Source organism: Syngnathus acus, chromosome 12 (genome assembly GCF_901709675.1).
Source record: "Syngnathus acus chromosome 12, fSynAcu1.2, whole genome shotgun sequence".
In the NCBI taxonomy this organism is placed as follows: domain Eukaryota; kingdom Metazoa; phylum Chordata; class Actinopteri; order Syngnathiformes; family Syngnathidae; genus Syngnathus; species Syngnathus acus.
The window spans coordinates 5,022,112-5,036,902 of NC_051097.1; the positions used below are offsets into that span (position 1 = coordinate 5,022,112).

The following is a 14,791-nucleotide window of genomic DNA, read 5'->3' on the forward strand; positions in this document are numbered from 1 at the left end:
CTTGGAGCTAGTGTTGGCTCGTGAGTGAACGATTCGTTGAAAGGAACGATTTTCTTCAGTGAACGAGAGATACTTTTTTCAGTTCATATGACTTCAACCAGTAGGTGTCGGTAATGCGTATTGAAGCTGGTGCCACCTCGCCGTAAAACAAAACGAAGAAGAAAATGACGTCACTTCGTGTTCACGAACGAGTCGTGAATTGTATTTCCCGTTCACAACGAACGAATCTGTGAATGAACGAATCTGTGAGTGAGTGATTTGCATCTCCAGTTCATCGCGAGAACGGAACAGTGAGGGAACGAATCCTGACTTTCCCATTCGCGAACGAGTTAATGGGTGACCTACCTTCACATGCATCAACGGATCAGTCAGTGAACGTGTTGCGTCTCCCTCCTGGCCTGAACTATGTAAGCCAGAATGTAGATTTACGATTTGCCAAGGAAAGAAAGAACCACATCCTGAAACACCACCTTATGCACGTTTTCTCCAAGCTAACGGCTAACTTTATTGCATGAAGGGATGCGCCGTTATGCAACAACGGTGAGATTATGCTTCTCTTTGGGTAATCTTAATTTTATAACACTTTAAGTAGTTTTTAAATAACGTGTATGCATATATACGCCTAAATATTGTTATCCAATATATCTACTGCAATTTCCCATTAGATTGCTGGTTTCATGCTGACGCATGACTGCACTGCAACCTACAGCAACAACCGCACAGTGAAATTTGCTGACGACACGACTCTGGTGGGTCTCATCACCAAGAGCGACGAGACTCAATACAGGTTGGAGGTCGACCTTCTGACCACGTGGTGCAGGGACAACAACCTCCTGCTGAACGTCAACAAGACCAAGGAGATTGTTGTTGACTTCCGGAAGGGTCACACCCAACACCTGCCGCTGACCATCGACGGTGCTGTGGTGGAGAGAGTGAGCAGCACCAGGTTCCTGGGGTGCACATCAGTGAGGATCTCTCCTGGTCCACCAACACCGCATCACTGGCGAAGAAAGCTCAGCGCCGCCTGTACTTCCTGCGGAAACTCAGGCGAGCAAGTGCTCCTCCGGCCGTCATGACTACATTCTACCGTGGCACCATTGAGAGCGTCCTCTCCAGTTGTATCGCTGTTTGGGGTGGTAGCTGCACTGAATACAACATGAAGGCCCTGCAGCGCATAGTGAACACGGCTGGTAAGATTATTGGTGCTTCACTCCCCTCCCTGAAGGACTGTGAGGATCTGTGTGTGCAGACTAAGACCTTCTGCACGTACAACAACGACAAACCTTGGTTTGCACCGAACCTCAGGAGGCTGCGCAAAGTCAAGGAGGAGGCCTACAGGAGTGGCGACCGCGACCTGTTCAGGCAGACCAGAAACACACTGAACCGAGAGGTCAGGAAAGCCAGGAGGTGTTACGGGGAGAACCTGAAGAGACACCTCTCTGCCAATCCTGATCCCTCAACAGTGTGGAAAGGTCTGCAGAGCATCACGGGCTACAAGAAACGAACCCCCCGTCCTGTGGAGAGCCCAAGGCTTGCTAACCAGCTAAACAAGTTCTACTGCAGGTTTGATCGGTCCTCCCACACAACGGGACTTCCTGCAGCACAATCTACATACTCACCTCTCCCCACAACTGCTCTGTGCACACCTCTATCATCGTTGTCACCCACTCTCTCTCTTGCAGAGGCCGCGCCCGCACTCCAGGTCCGCGAGGAGGAAGTGCGCCAGATGTTCCGGAGAGAAAAGACCAGGAAGGCACCGGGCCCAGACGGCGTGTCACCTTCCTGCTTGAAAGTCTGCGCTGAGCAGCTGGCGCCCACCTTTGCACGGATCTTCAACCGTTCTCTGGAGCTGTGTGAGGTGCCCTCGTGCTTCAAGAGCTCCACCATCGTTCCAGTGGCCAAGAAGCCCGCCATCACAGGTTTGAATGACTATAGACCCGTCGCACTGACATCTGTGGTCATGAAATCTTTCGAGAGGTTAGTGCTGAACCACCTGAAGGAGGTCACGGGCCCCCTGCTTGACCCCCTCCAGTTTGCCGACCGGGCAAACAGGTCAGTGGATGATGCGGTCAACATGGGACTGCACTACATCCTGCACCACCTGGACACCCCAGGAACGTACGCCAGGATCCTGTTCGTGGACTTCAGCTCGGCGTTCAACACCATCGCTCCTGACATCCTCCAACAGAAGCTCATCCAGCTTGCGGTGCCTGCCTCCACCTGTCAGTGGATCACCAGCTTCCTGACCAACAGGAGACAGCGTGTGAGGCTGGGGGGCATCACATCTGACACCCGGACCACCAAGACTGGAGCCCCTGCGTCCTCTCCCCACTGCTCTTCTCTCTCTACACCAATGATTTCTCCTCAGGTGACTCTCCTGTGAAGCTCCTGAAGTATGCAGACGACACCACTCTCATCGGACTGATCCAGGACGGTGATGAGACTGCGTACAGACAGGAGGTGGAGCGGCTGGTCCACTGGTGCAGCCAAAACCATCTGAAGCTGAACCCGCTCAAGACCGTGGAGATGACAGTGGATTTCAGGCGAGACCCTTCACCACTTTTACCCCTCACTATCCGCAGTAATACTATTCTCTCCACAGACACCTTCAAGTTCCTGGGAACCACAATCTCTCGGGACCTGAAATGGACCGGCCACATAGACTCTGTCCGGAAGAAGGCCCAGCAGAGGCTGTACTTCCTGAGACAGCTCAAGAAGTTCAACCTGCCGCGAGAGCTTCTGAAGACCTTCTACACTGCCATCATCCAGTCTGTCCTCTGCACCTCCATCACTGTCTGGTTTGGATCAGCCTCCAAACAAGACAAGCACAGACTGCAACGGACAATCAGGACTGCAGAAAAGATCATTGGAATCAACCTCCCATCTATCCATGACTTGTACCTGTCCAGGACAAGGAAACGTGCAAGGAACATCTCTACAGACCCTTCTCACCCAGGTTGCAGTCTGTTTGAACTACTCCCCTCCGGACGGCGTTATAGAGCTCGGTACGCCAAAACCAGCAGACACAAGGACAGCTTCTTCCCCCAGGCTGTTGCTCTGATGAACTCACACCACTCATAGAGTCTCAGAGTCATTACTGTGCAATAACATCCTGCTCTTCACACCTTTTTGAATTTGTCTTCACTGTTTTTGCCATTATTCACATGTCCTGAGTGTTGTTAGTCACCTAAATGTTGAACAGAGGGTGTGTTTTACCGAAGTCAAATTCCTTGTTTGGCACGCTCAAACATGGCGAATAAAAACTCTTGAATCTCTTGAATTTACACCTCCCATCTCACCCGCAAGGCGACCATGATTGTGAGTGATGTGAGTCACGCCGCTCACTCTTTGTTTGATCTTCTGCCCTCTGGGAAGAGGTACAGGAGCCTGCGCTCCCGCACCACCAGACTCACCAACAGTTTCATACTCCAGGCTGTTAGGATCCTGAACTCTCTCCCCCCTTCTGCGTAGCGTCCTGTACTTTTGCGCTATATTCTGACTCTGCTGTATGCACACTTGCTCCATTTTCGCTCCTCTTATTTATGTTATTTGTTTATTTATTATTTATTCATCACTCTTATTTATTCATTGTTTGTGCCTTCTTGTTTTTATTTTTTTGTGTTGTTTACTTGTATGTATATTGTGTACTATGTCTTGTCACCGTGGGATAGTGGGAACGTAATTTCGATTTCTTTGTGTGTCTTGGCATGTGAAGAAATTGACAATAAAGCAGACTTTGACTTTGAACATAATGAAAACAAGTAAAATCTGTACTGCATTGAAATATACTTTTATTATAATAATATTTATATATTATTACCTTTTCGAACAGTGATGTTTTTTGTTTTTGTTTTTATTCTTTAAATCATGTTCGAAATAAAGATTCATTCATTATTATTATTTTAATAAACATTTATGTTAAAACTTGTCTAGTGTTTTATTCCTTGTTTTTATATTCATCAATTAAAAAAAAAAATCTTGACATTTGGTTAACTGCTTTATATAACAATATGTATGTGTTTTACGCTGTTATATGAGTTGGTGTCCCCTAAAATAACAAATGTCGGCATAACGGATTTTTTTTTTCAACCTTTTATTCAAACACAAACACATTCAGTATAATAACACCATCAACTACAATCCAACAAATACAAAATTAAAAACTTCAATGTCGGTATAACGTGTCGGCTGGCATAGCAGCAAGGCTGTCTGTCACTCGTGAATCTTTGCGAACAAACCTGAAAATGGTGGTGTACCTAATAGAGTGTCCGAATGATGTCACAGATCAAACAGCCAATCAGAAAGTGGGGGCGAGGGCGGGTGTGGCACTTTTCACTTAAACCAGGGGTGTCGACCTCCAGTCCTCGAGGGGCCACGTTCCAATATGTTTTCCAAGTTGCCCTCGTTAAACACACCTGCGTGAAAAGATTTGGTCATTTTCACGTTCTGCAGGAGCTAAAACTTTTCACGCAGGTGCACTTAACGAGGGAATCTTGGAAAACATGTTGGAATGCGGCCCCGAGGACTAGAGCTTGACACCCGCGACCTTTGACCATAATATTTCCCTAATGAAGTGGCCTGTTATTAGGTAGACTTGAAAATGGCGGTGTACCTAATGGAGTGTCTGTGTGATCACCTCGTTAAGTGCACCTGCGTGAAAAGTTTTAGCTCCTGCAGAACGTGAAAGTGGCTAAAACTTTTCACGCAGGTGCGCTTAACGAGGGTCAGTTGGAAAACATGATGGAACGCGGCCCCGAGGACTAGAGCTTGACACCCGTGACCTTTGACCATGATATTTCCCTAATGAAGTGGCCTGTTATTAGGTAGACTTGAAAATGGCGGTGTACCTAATGGAGTGTCTGTGTGATCACCTCGTTAAGTGCACCTGCGTGAAAAGTTTTAGCTCCTGCAGAACGTGAAAGTGGCTAAAACTTTTCACGCAGGTGCGCTTAACGAGGGTCACTTGGAAAACATGATGGAACGCGGCCCCGAGGACTAGAGCTTGACACCCGTGACCTTTGACCATGATATTTCCCTAATGAAGTGGCCTCTTATTAGGTACACTTGAAAATGGCGGTGTACCTAATGGAGTGTCCGTGTGATTCCCTCGTTAAGTGCACCTGCGTGAAAAGTTTTAGCTCCTGCAGAACGTGAAAGTGGCTAAAACTTTTCACGCAGGTGCGCTTAACGAGGGTCACTTGGAAAACATGATGGAACGCGGCCCCGAGGACTAGAGCTTGACACCCGTGACCTTTGACCATGATATTTCCCTAATGAAGTGGCCTGTTATTAGGTAGACTTGAAAATGGCGGTGTACCTAATGGAGTGTCTGTGTGATCACCTCGTTAAGTGCACCTGCGTGAAAAGTTTTAGCTCCTGCAGAACGTGAAAGTGGCTAAAACTTTTCACGCAGGTGCACTTAACGAGGGTCACTTGGAAAACATGATGGAACGCGGCCCCGTGGACTAGAGCTTGACACCCGTGACCTTTGACCATGATATTTCCCTAATGAAGTGGCCTGTTATTAGGTACACTTGAAAATGGCGGTGTACCTAATGGAGTGTCCGTGTGATTCCCTCGTTAATTGCACCTGCGTGAAAAGTTTTAGCTCCTGCGGAACGTGAAATGACCAAAAACTTTTCACGCAGGTGCGCTTAACGAGGGTCACTTGGAAAACATGTTGGAACGCGGCCCCGAGGACTAGAGCTTGACACCTGTGACCTTTGACCATGATATTTCACTATTAAAGTGGCCTGTTATTAGGTACACTCTAAAATGGCGGTGTACCTAATGGAGTGTCCGTGTGATTCCCTCGTTAAGTGCACCTGCGTGAAAGGTTTTAGCTCCTGCGGAACGTGAAAGTGACCAAAAACTTTTCACGCAGGTGCGCTTAACGAGGGTCACTTGGAAAACATGTTGGAACGCGGCCCCGAGGACTAGAGCTTGACACCTGTGACCTTTGACCATGATATTTCCCAAATAAAGTGGCCTGTTATTAGGTACACTTGAAAATAGTGGTGTACCTAATGGAGTGTCCGTGTGATTCCCTCGTTAAGTGCAGCTGCGTGAAAGGTTTTAGCTCCTGCGGAACGTGAAAGTGACCAAAAACTTTTCACGCAGGTGCGCTTAACGAGGGTCACTTGGAAAACATGTTGGAACGCGGCCCCGAGGACTAGAGCTTGACACCTGTGACCTTTGACCATGATATTTCCCTAATAAAGTGACGTCACAGCTCAAACAGCCAATCAGGAGGTGGGGGTGAGGGCGGGTGTGGCACTTTTCACTTTCAGTTAAGCTTTGACCATGATTTTTCCCTTATGAAGTGGCCTGTTATTAGGAACACCTGAAAATGGCGGTGTACCTAATGGAGTGTCCAAGCGACGTCACGGATCAAACAGCCAATCAGAAAGTGGGGGTTGCTCCGCCACCTTATGTATTTACACAAAAATACTTGCAATTGTTTACATATGCGTACGCATACAAAGCGAGGTTCCAACTCTAAAAGTAACTTCGGATATATGCTCGCACCTGGGATCGAACCAAGCTCTTACCGAGCAAGAGCCCATGTCACTAACCAGTCGGCTATTTCGACCTGGCAACCCTTGGCGGTCTGCACTCTTTTGTAATAGTGATGTGCATTCCAGTTATTTTAAGTGAACTGAATCTTTGGAATCGTTTCACTCAAAAGGTTAGTTCAAAAGAATCGTTCACTACACTTTATTTATTTATTTTTTTTTTTTTACTTCGTGTAGTGTACCTATTGAAGTGTCCATGAGGTGTACCTAATCACAGGCCACTTTATTAGGGAAAAAGCTTATATGAAAGTGAAAAGTGCCACAGCTGCCCTCACCCCCACCTCCTGATTGGCTGGTTGATCTGTGACGTCACTCGGACAGAGCGTACATAGGTAGAGGTACACCGCCATTTTCAGCTGTTATGCCGACATTGATGTTTTAATTTTGTATTTGTTGTATTGTAGTTGATGGCGTTATTATACCGAATGTGTTTGAATAAAAGGTTAACAAAAAATCCGTTATGCCGACAATTGTTATTTTGGGGGACACCAACTCATAAAGTAAAACACATATTTTCATATAAAGCAGTTAACCAAATATATCCAAACAATACCAGCTCATTGGCCTTGGGGTATGAGTGTCCGTCCTGAGACTGGGAGTTCGTGGTTTCGATCCCCAGCCGCGGCATACCCAAAAGAGTGGAACCCGATGCCTCCCAACTTGACACTCAGCATTGAGGGTTGGATTGGGGATGCTGTGAGGAGCTGCACCCCACAGTTATTATTAGCAATGTAAAGCTACTATGGAAGCTCGTCTGAGGACGAACTTAAATGTCTGATTTTTATGTTTTAATTGGCGAATATTAAAACAAGGAATAAAACACCAGACAAGTTTTAACAAATGTTTATTTAAAAAATAAAATAAAAATAATATTAAAAGTGAATCTCAAACCAGCAATCTAATGAAATTGCAGTAGATATATTGGATAACAATTTCTAGGCGTATATATGCATACACGTTATTTAAAAACTACTATAAGTGTTATAAAATCAAGATCACCCAAAGAGAAGCATAATCTCACCGTTGTTGCATAACGGCGCATCCCTTCATGCAATAAAGTTAGCCGTTAGCTTGGAGAAAACGTGCATAAAAGAAGTGGTGTTTCAGTGAGTGGTTCTTTTTTTCCTCGGCAAATCGTAAATCTACATTCTGGCTTACATTGTCACAGGAGGGAGACGCAACACGTTCACTGACTGATCCGTTGATGCACGGGCAGGCAGTTCACCCATTATCTCGTTCGCGAATGGGAAAGTCAGGATTCGTTCCCTCACTGATCCGTTCTCGCGATGAACTGGAAACGCAAATCACTGACTCGTTCATGAACGGGAAGTGACGTCATTTTCTTCGTTTTGTTTTACGGCGAGGTGGCACCAGCTTCAATGCGCATTACCGACACCTACCGGTTGAAGTCATATGAACTGAACGTTCACTCTCGTTCACTGAAGAAATTCGTTGAACGATTCGTTTGAACGAATCTTTTGCGTGAACTGATTCTAAAGATTCAGTTCACTTAAAAGAACTGGAATGCACATCACTAGCTGGAGCTACATAATTACTGGGAATTACATATTAGGAGCGAGAATCACAAGTTGTCGTAGTCGTGTGCCTTCCTTTGAGAAATGTGCAGTTGATCAAATACCATTTTGCCGTCACATATGATGTACTACAGTGGACACATCGTCTCTGCGTGAATATTAAGTACCCCATTGACTTTGGTGTGTCACTTATGCACCATCATAAATTGTACCCTGGCCGCTTGTTTGCTTGGGATGACAATAATTGTAGTTATTCTAAGGGTGGCAACGGTGAGTTGCTAGGCAATAATTAAACAACGGCTGGCTTGCTTGGTTTTATATTATTGGAAAAGCTGAGAAAAAAAAAGTCAGTTGGCCTTCTGAGAATTCATAACAAAACATTCTCCTTGACAGTTGACAGTGCTTTAAACTCGGTTCGGGAAATTCAATGAATCAACTGAAAACTGATACACACTGCCAGCTTTCTTCAAATATTTTCTCCAATACAAAAGAAAACAGCTGAAGAAAAATGGTAAAAAGGTGCACACTACAATCACCATAATGTATTGAAGTGTTGAAATTCAAGTTTGCAAAATCACCCGTAATGTACAATAAAGCCAACAGTCGCCTTTTGACTGATCAATTCAGACCAAGTATTGAGTGAGACAACACCCACACGGGGTGTTTTATTAGCAAAAAATATGTTACAAAATAGCAACTACAGATACTTCCAATATTCTGTCAGCATATTGTCGCATTCCAAGTCTTACTGCGCTCAAGGTGTAATGGAATTGCTCTCAACCGTAACATTTACATTAACACGTGCAATTTTATCACAGCCCCGGAAAACACCATCCACGAGAAATGGTAATGTTCTGTAATTCCATAACGGTAAAAATTCATTCCCTGAGCCTGAGCAAGACGCCGAGTGAGATCAATTTGAGACAAAATGTATGCAACGGAGTTATAAATCATAAGGCTTTCTTTCTCTCTTTTTTTTTTAATACAGTAGGCTCTGACTGGAAAAGTCACAGGATTCATCTTCATCATCTAATATTTCATTTTGCATTGCCAAAGGCCTCTCTGTTGATGTGGGAAACAGCAAAAAGTTGAAGGCTTTGGGATATGATGCACATCTGCATATCAAAGTGAAACAGAGGATGAGGTGGGGAGGGGGGGGGGAATTAGGTAAATAATAGCCTGCATTTACATATTGCTCTAAAAATATTTTTTTTAAAAAATGAGAGCGCGTGCACAGGGAGCCAGGTAGTAATACGACAAAGCTTTTGTTCCTTTAACAAAAAAGTCGCAGTGGATTTGATAAGCGGTCTAAGTGAGCTGACTCACGCATGTTTAATTAGCGGGAAGTGGCTGGTGATATCATACGCGTGGGCTCCGCTTGTCTGGTTAGACTGACGGAGATGGGGGAAAACAGTAATGTAAATATGATGAGCTCATAATGAAGAGGTGGAAGCTCAATGGGGTTTTAACACAAAAATATTTTGTCCATGGCACCCTGCATCAGACACCACTAAATGTAGTACTCGTAAAATGAGTCGTAATTTTAACAAACTATTTTACTGGTTATCAAATCCCTTTAATATGAGGTACAGGGAAACACCACTTTATTTAACATGCCTTTAAAATAATAGAATAGGGCTGAACGATTAATTTTGTGAATGCGATTTGTGTTGCGATTATTTTTCTTCAAGGTTCATTTCCCATGTACTTTTCAACAATGAATCTGTATTACAACAAACTATCAAATCAATTATGCATGAAGTGATATTAAGGATAGGAAAAGTCAGATAATGCCTACTTATGTCGTAAATTTGTTCTAATTTAATAACGGATAAGCGCCAGCGGGTATTACAACTTTTCGGTGACCCCGAATATCTCAAAATTGGGGAATGCATTATTTGGCTAAGTTAGAATATTTTGAATTAGTGAAATTGATCTGTGCATGTGTTCAGCTTCTTTGCAGAAAGACAGAAGTGAAGTCTCTGCCCTCCATCTCCTCATTTATAGAATGTTTTTAGTTTGCAATTCTAATTTCCAGGACAAGCTTTCTATATCATTTCAAGTGAACTCGATATACAGTAGGCAGCGGAGGCGGTAATCGGAGGCGGTAATCGGAGGCTTCGCTAATTGGCTGCTTAAGAGTGCTGTTGTCCCATGAGGTATCTTGAAGGATAAGATGCAGACAATTTATGTATGCACCCGTGGCAAGTCAAACTGAAGTAATTTCTATTGGTAATATTAAATAAATAACAATAAGAAAAGTTCAGGGGGTCACTGACTATATTGGATTTACCCTGCAAAATTGTATAAACTGCAAAAGAAAATTCAGCCAGAACAGAGACTGCATAGAAGAAAAAAAAACTAAAGAAAAACACTGGAGGAGAAAAAAGTTCTGTTTTATTAACTAACCACAACTGGAGGGATTTACATCTGAAGGGTTAAAAACCCTGGATTATCTTTTTCCTAGCAACTTTGAGGTTATACGCCAAATTACTAGTTCCAGTACCGAGCAATCAGTGACTGGCAGACGTTCACCAACATCCAAATAATTATGTCAGAGATAAAACAGAAACCGAGCAGGAAACAGAAATGACTCTAAGCCGTGATCACAGCAATTCCACTCTGGTGCTTTAGGGGGAAATACACATTTGGTTAATAACTACCAAGCAGCTTAAAGGGGCAAACTATGGGAAATGACTTTTTAATTGATTGGCTGCAAATAATTGGGTCCATCAAGTGCCTGGCCACCCATTAAGTGAAATCACACAGCCAAGTAAATCACTGCACTGGAAGCATGTGTGCACAAAAAAAACATGAGTAGGTGAGTTTTTGTGGGTTTTTTTTTTTTATACTTGGGAATTTTGTGGAAAATGCATATGTGTCCTTTAGGCAGTTTCATGAGACAAAAGTGCACTTCTAAGCATCATGAATGTTTCAAACAATTCCTGAATCGTATCGTTACACGATGCACTGACCGGTAAGCCTGAGGGTGCGTTTACTCAAGCACAACTACCAGGATGTGTGAAGGTGGGGGGGTATTGCACTGGGGTGGGCGGGGCATCCCACTGATGCTGTGTCCTTGAAAAGCATCAGTGTAGTGTGTATGCAAATGATTAAATAGAAGGAAGTCAGAGAGAGAGTGCGTTACTGCCCGCGCGTACTTCGGCATGGATACTCTTATCACCCACCATCTCGCTTTCATCGCATGCGACTTATCAAGGCGCAGCACCTTGGAGGAGGAATATGAACAGTTTTACTGGAGGGAAGCCGCCAAGAGGGGATAATGTCTCAATCCTAAATCTTCACGAGTCTCTCGTCCGCTTGTCATTCAAGAAAAAACAAGTGGTACACGCATGGGTATAAAACTCCCCGTGGCAAAGACCTATTGAGAGATGTTGAGCCTCTTTTCTCCCGACTGCATCTTTAAAACTGATAATAGGTGGCTGTTACGTCCCGAAAATGTCTCTTCAGAGACGTGGAGAGTAAACACCAAAGAGGTGAAGAGAGGCTCAAAGGGAGGATCATATACTCGATATATAACAGCAGGTGAAGCTGACAAAATAATGAGGTGCAGAGCAACGCCCCATGAGGTCTTACAAAATGAAACTTGCCAAAAATATATATCACATAGCAGGAAAACTGATTTTGAAACGCTGTCCCCTAAAGTGACTGGAGCAAAATTGACTTGGGTGAAGCACAAAACCTCTTTTCTTCTACAGTAGTGAAAAATTCAACTTTTTTCGCAATGCATTTATCTTTAATAAAAGCATTTATTAAATAACATAATATAATAATATTTTTCCGCCTAAAATAATAAAATCCTGAGGGAGGTTGTCAGATGAAAACGTTAAATTATCATAAGTCATCTTCGCCACTCACAATAATATTTGTTTGGACTCATGTTTTCTCAGTATGTAAATGATATGTGTGTAAACATGCACGCTAATTACCGGAATGTCATCTGGAAGATCTGTCCCAGGTTGACTTGTTGACTTTTGTTGTCATATCCATGCAGCATCTCGCCAAACAAGGTCACGTTGAAGTGGACGGCCTGCCGCGGACATTTCGGACCCTCGCAGTTTTCTGACTGCAGCAGGCACGAGCGGCCATCTGCCGCCAGTTTGTACTCCTGCACACATCTGAGGAAATGATGGGGGTGACGTGTCAGCGTGAGGTATAGTTGATGGGATAACAAAATTTAACAGACATAAGACTGCCGCTTCGCTTAACTCCCAGACTGTCCCTCCGTTAGGGAATAAAAGAAGCTAATGATATGTGACGCCATCCCCAAAGCGAAGCCCCGCTCAAGCAGGATTAGAATATCCTTCACCTGTCATTTCCTTACTTTTTTTGCTGAGCGTCCTCCGGGTTTACGGTATGAGTTATGCAAATGGATTCGCAGATGGCCATCACCGCTTCTTGGAAGTCGGTAGAAATTGTCGAAATGATGACAGCCAATTAAAGGGCTTTTCTACAAAGTTAATTAACAGTAGCTATTACCATACAGATCTTTGCCAATCTGTTATGAATTGTGCCATTTACATCTCGCTCGCATTGATTTATTCTAGCGGGCTAATAGAATTGTCAATGTCATGATCAAGCTCATATGCGACAAGATGAAACGTGATACAAGTGTTGCTGTGAAATTATCATACTACGTGGACTCATATGTTAAAGGCGACATATTATGGAAACTTGACCTTTTATATAACAACAAGCTCTGCAGAAGACGGATTACGATCCAGATTATTCAAATGAGGCATATTGGAGGACAGACACAGCATTGCGGAGCGTTGCCCTTATTTAAAGTCTTAAGAACTGTTTTGGATTGTTGGAGGAAAACTCATGCAAGCATGCGGACAACAAATATTCAATCTCAGCTATGAGGCAATGTGCAAGCCAATTTGTATTAAAATGCAATGATTTTCATTGGAGTTTGTTGGAGCTCATTTCTATGCGGCCTGAAAAATTAATGAAATAGATTTTTTATAAGAAAATGTTCATTTTTAACATTGCTCTGTGATTGCCTGACGAATAATGTCATCTGATCACCTGAAGCCAACTGGGATAGGCTCCATTTCTCAGCAACCCTGAATAGGATACATATTAGAAAAAAATGGATGGATGCATGAAATTTTAGCATATATTTATTACAATCCTTATCTGGGTTTATTTATTTTATTTTTTGATGAGGTTTTGTGCAAAGCCAACACTGCTGGGATATGAGAGGAGTAACTGGCTTACAAATGTTGTTTTACGACCCCTGAAATGGGTTAAGTTGCATTTGGAGGAAAAGAATATAAAATCTCCAAAATATCAAGGTCAAACAACTAGCTGGTAAATGTTTTTGTGGGACACTGTTGAATCATTTAGTTCTTTATTCTCACCCGCAGTACATGAGCACGTTGCTGGAGCCGGGCTCGTCTTGAAGGGGCACGAGCTGCTGGTGACACAGCTGCTCGCAGCCTCCGTTAAAACCGTCCGTGCAGTCGATGCCCCTGGAGTAGTCATAGCAACCAGAGCCATCTTTCATCGGCCTCAGCCCGCTAGGACACTGCTCGGAAGACACAGGCAAAGAGGAGGAGACGGAAGAAGGGTGATAAGGGAGACAGAAGAAGCGAGGAAGGCACACAGGTCAGCACATGCATTTTAATCAGGTGCCACTGAGGAGGCACAGGTAGCGGCAGAGATCAGAGAGGAGGAGTGAGCAGCGGATGTCAAGAGAGAGGGAATCAAAGAAAAGTAGAAGCAGGAAAAAAAAAACGTTAAATTAAATTGTGCTTCAGCTCGATCGACAACTGAAGTTTCCCACTTGAAGGCTGCTTTTATATCCTAACAACCGGCGCAACATACTTTTTTGTTTTCTTTGATTTATAATACCAGAGAGGCATCCTTTGAACAAAATGGTATTGCGGATTAAAAGATTGTTCTTTAATGCAAACACGTTTTGACTCAAAATAAATTGCCATTCCAGGAAGACACGATTCACATAGGCAGGGTACGTACATACCGTTAATTAAGCCAAATTTGGTCGGCAAAAGCCCAATTGTTGGATGTCTGAAAACAAATTATATTGAAAGATCATTCTGTGGTGCGCTGTGCGTCACTCAATCATTTCGGAAAACTAGGTAAATCATTAAAATTGTATTTACGCAGAGATATTTTTACGTGTGTAGCCAGGCAAAAACACTGTGTTTTTGTCTTAAAAGTATTTTATGATTTTTTTTTTAATTCATTTTTTTGGGCATAATTTGAAATCTGATATTTATGACATCAAACTTTCCTTGAGTCTGTTTTGCGCAAACACACATAGAAACTTTTGTAACAAGTTGTGATTACACCAGGATTTCAACATCTTCTTTGGGGGGAAAAAAAATGAAGAGAGAGTCGGATCCGATTTGTACATTTCACAAATGTAATATCAACTTTAGTAGAGCGAGAATGGAGTCGTTCATCACGACCCGCTGGGTAATTTTGCGATTGTCATGTGGGGTTTTCTGCAATTGAATAAGATGTGTAAAAGTTAGTAATCATGCTCTCTGTCTCACAAGATCCTCTACAGAGAACTGCAGAAGGGAGAATATACCATTTTTTTTAATCTTATATATTATTCTGGTCTGTTCTCTTGCAGCATGTCAACTGAGGCAACACAGGGAGAATAGGCATGCTTTCTTGAAGAAA

At 43.4% G+C, this 14,791-nt stretch overlaps 1 protein-coding gene across 3 annotated transcripts in view; it reads right to left on the reverse strand.

Moving 5' to 3' along the window:
* The window catches only part of LOC119131936 (astrotactin-2-like), a 165,866-nt gene that overhangs the window by 53,418 nt on the left and 97,657 nt on the right, over window positions 1-14,791 (reverse strand). For 2 of the 3 annotated variants that reach the window (XM_037266800.1, XM_037266799.1), the window contains exons 12-13: window positions 13,498-13,664; window positions 12,061-12,249 (exon numbers count right to left, since the gene is read on the reverse strand). In XM_037266800.1, the coding sequence (XP_037122695.1) occupies window positions 12,061-12,249; window positions 13,498-13,664 (356 nt within the window). Of the gene's footprint in view, window positions 1-12,060; window positions 12,250-13,497; window positions 13,774-14,791 lie in introns of all 3 variants that reach the window. The other variant, XM_037266801.1, reaches the window with a different exon arrangement.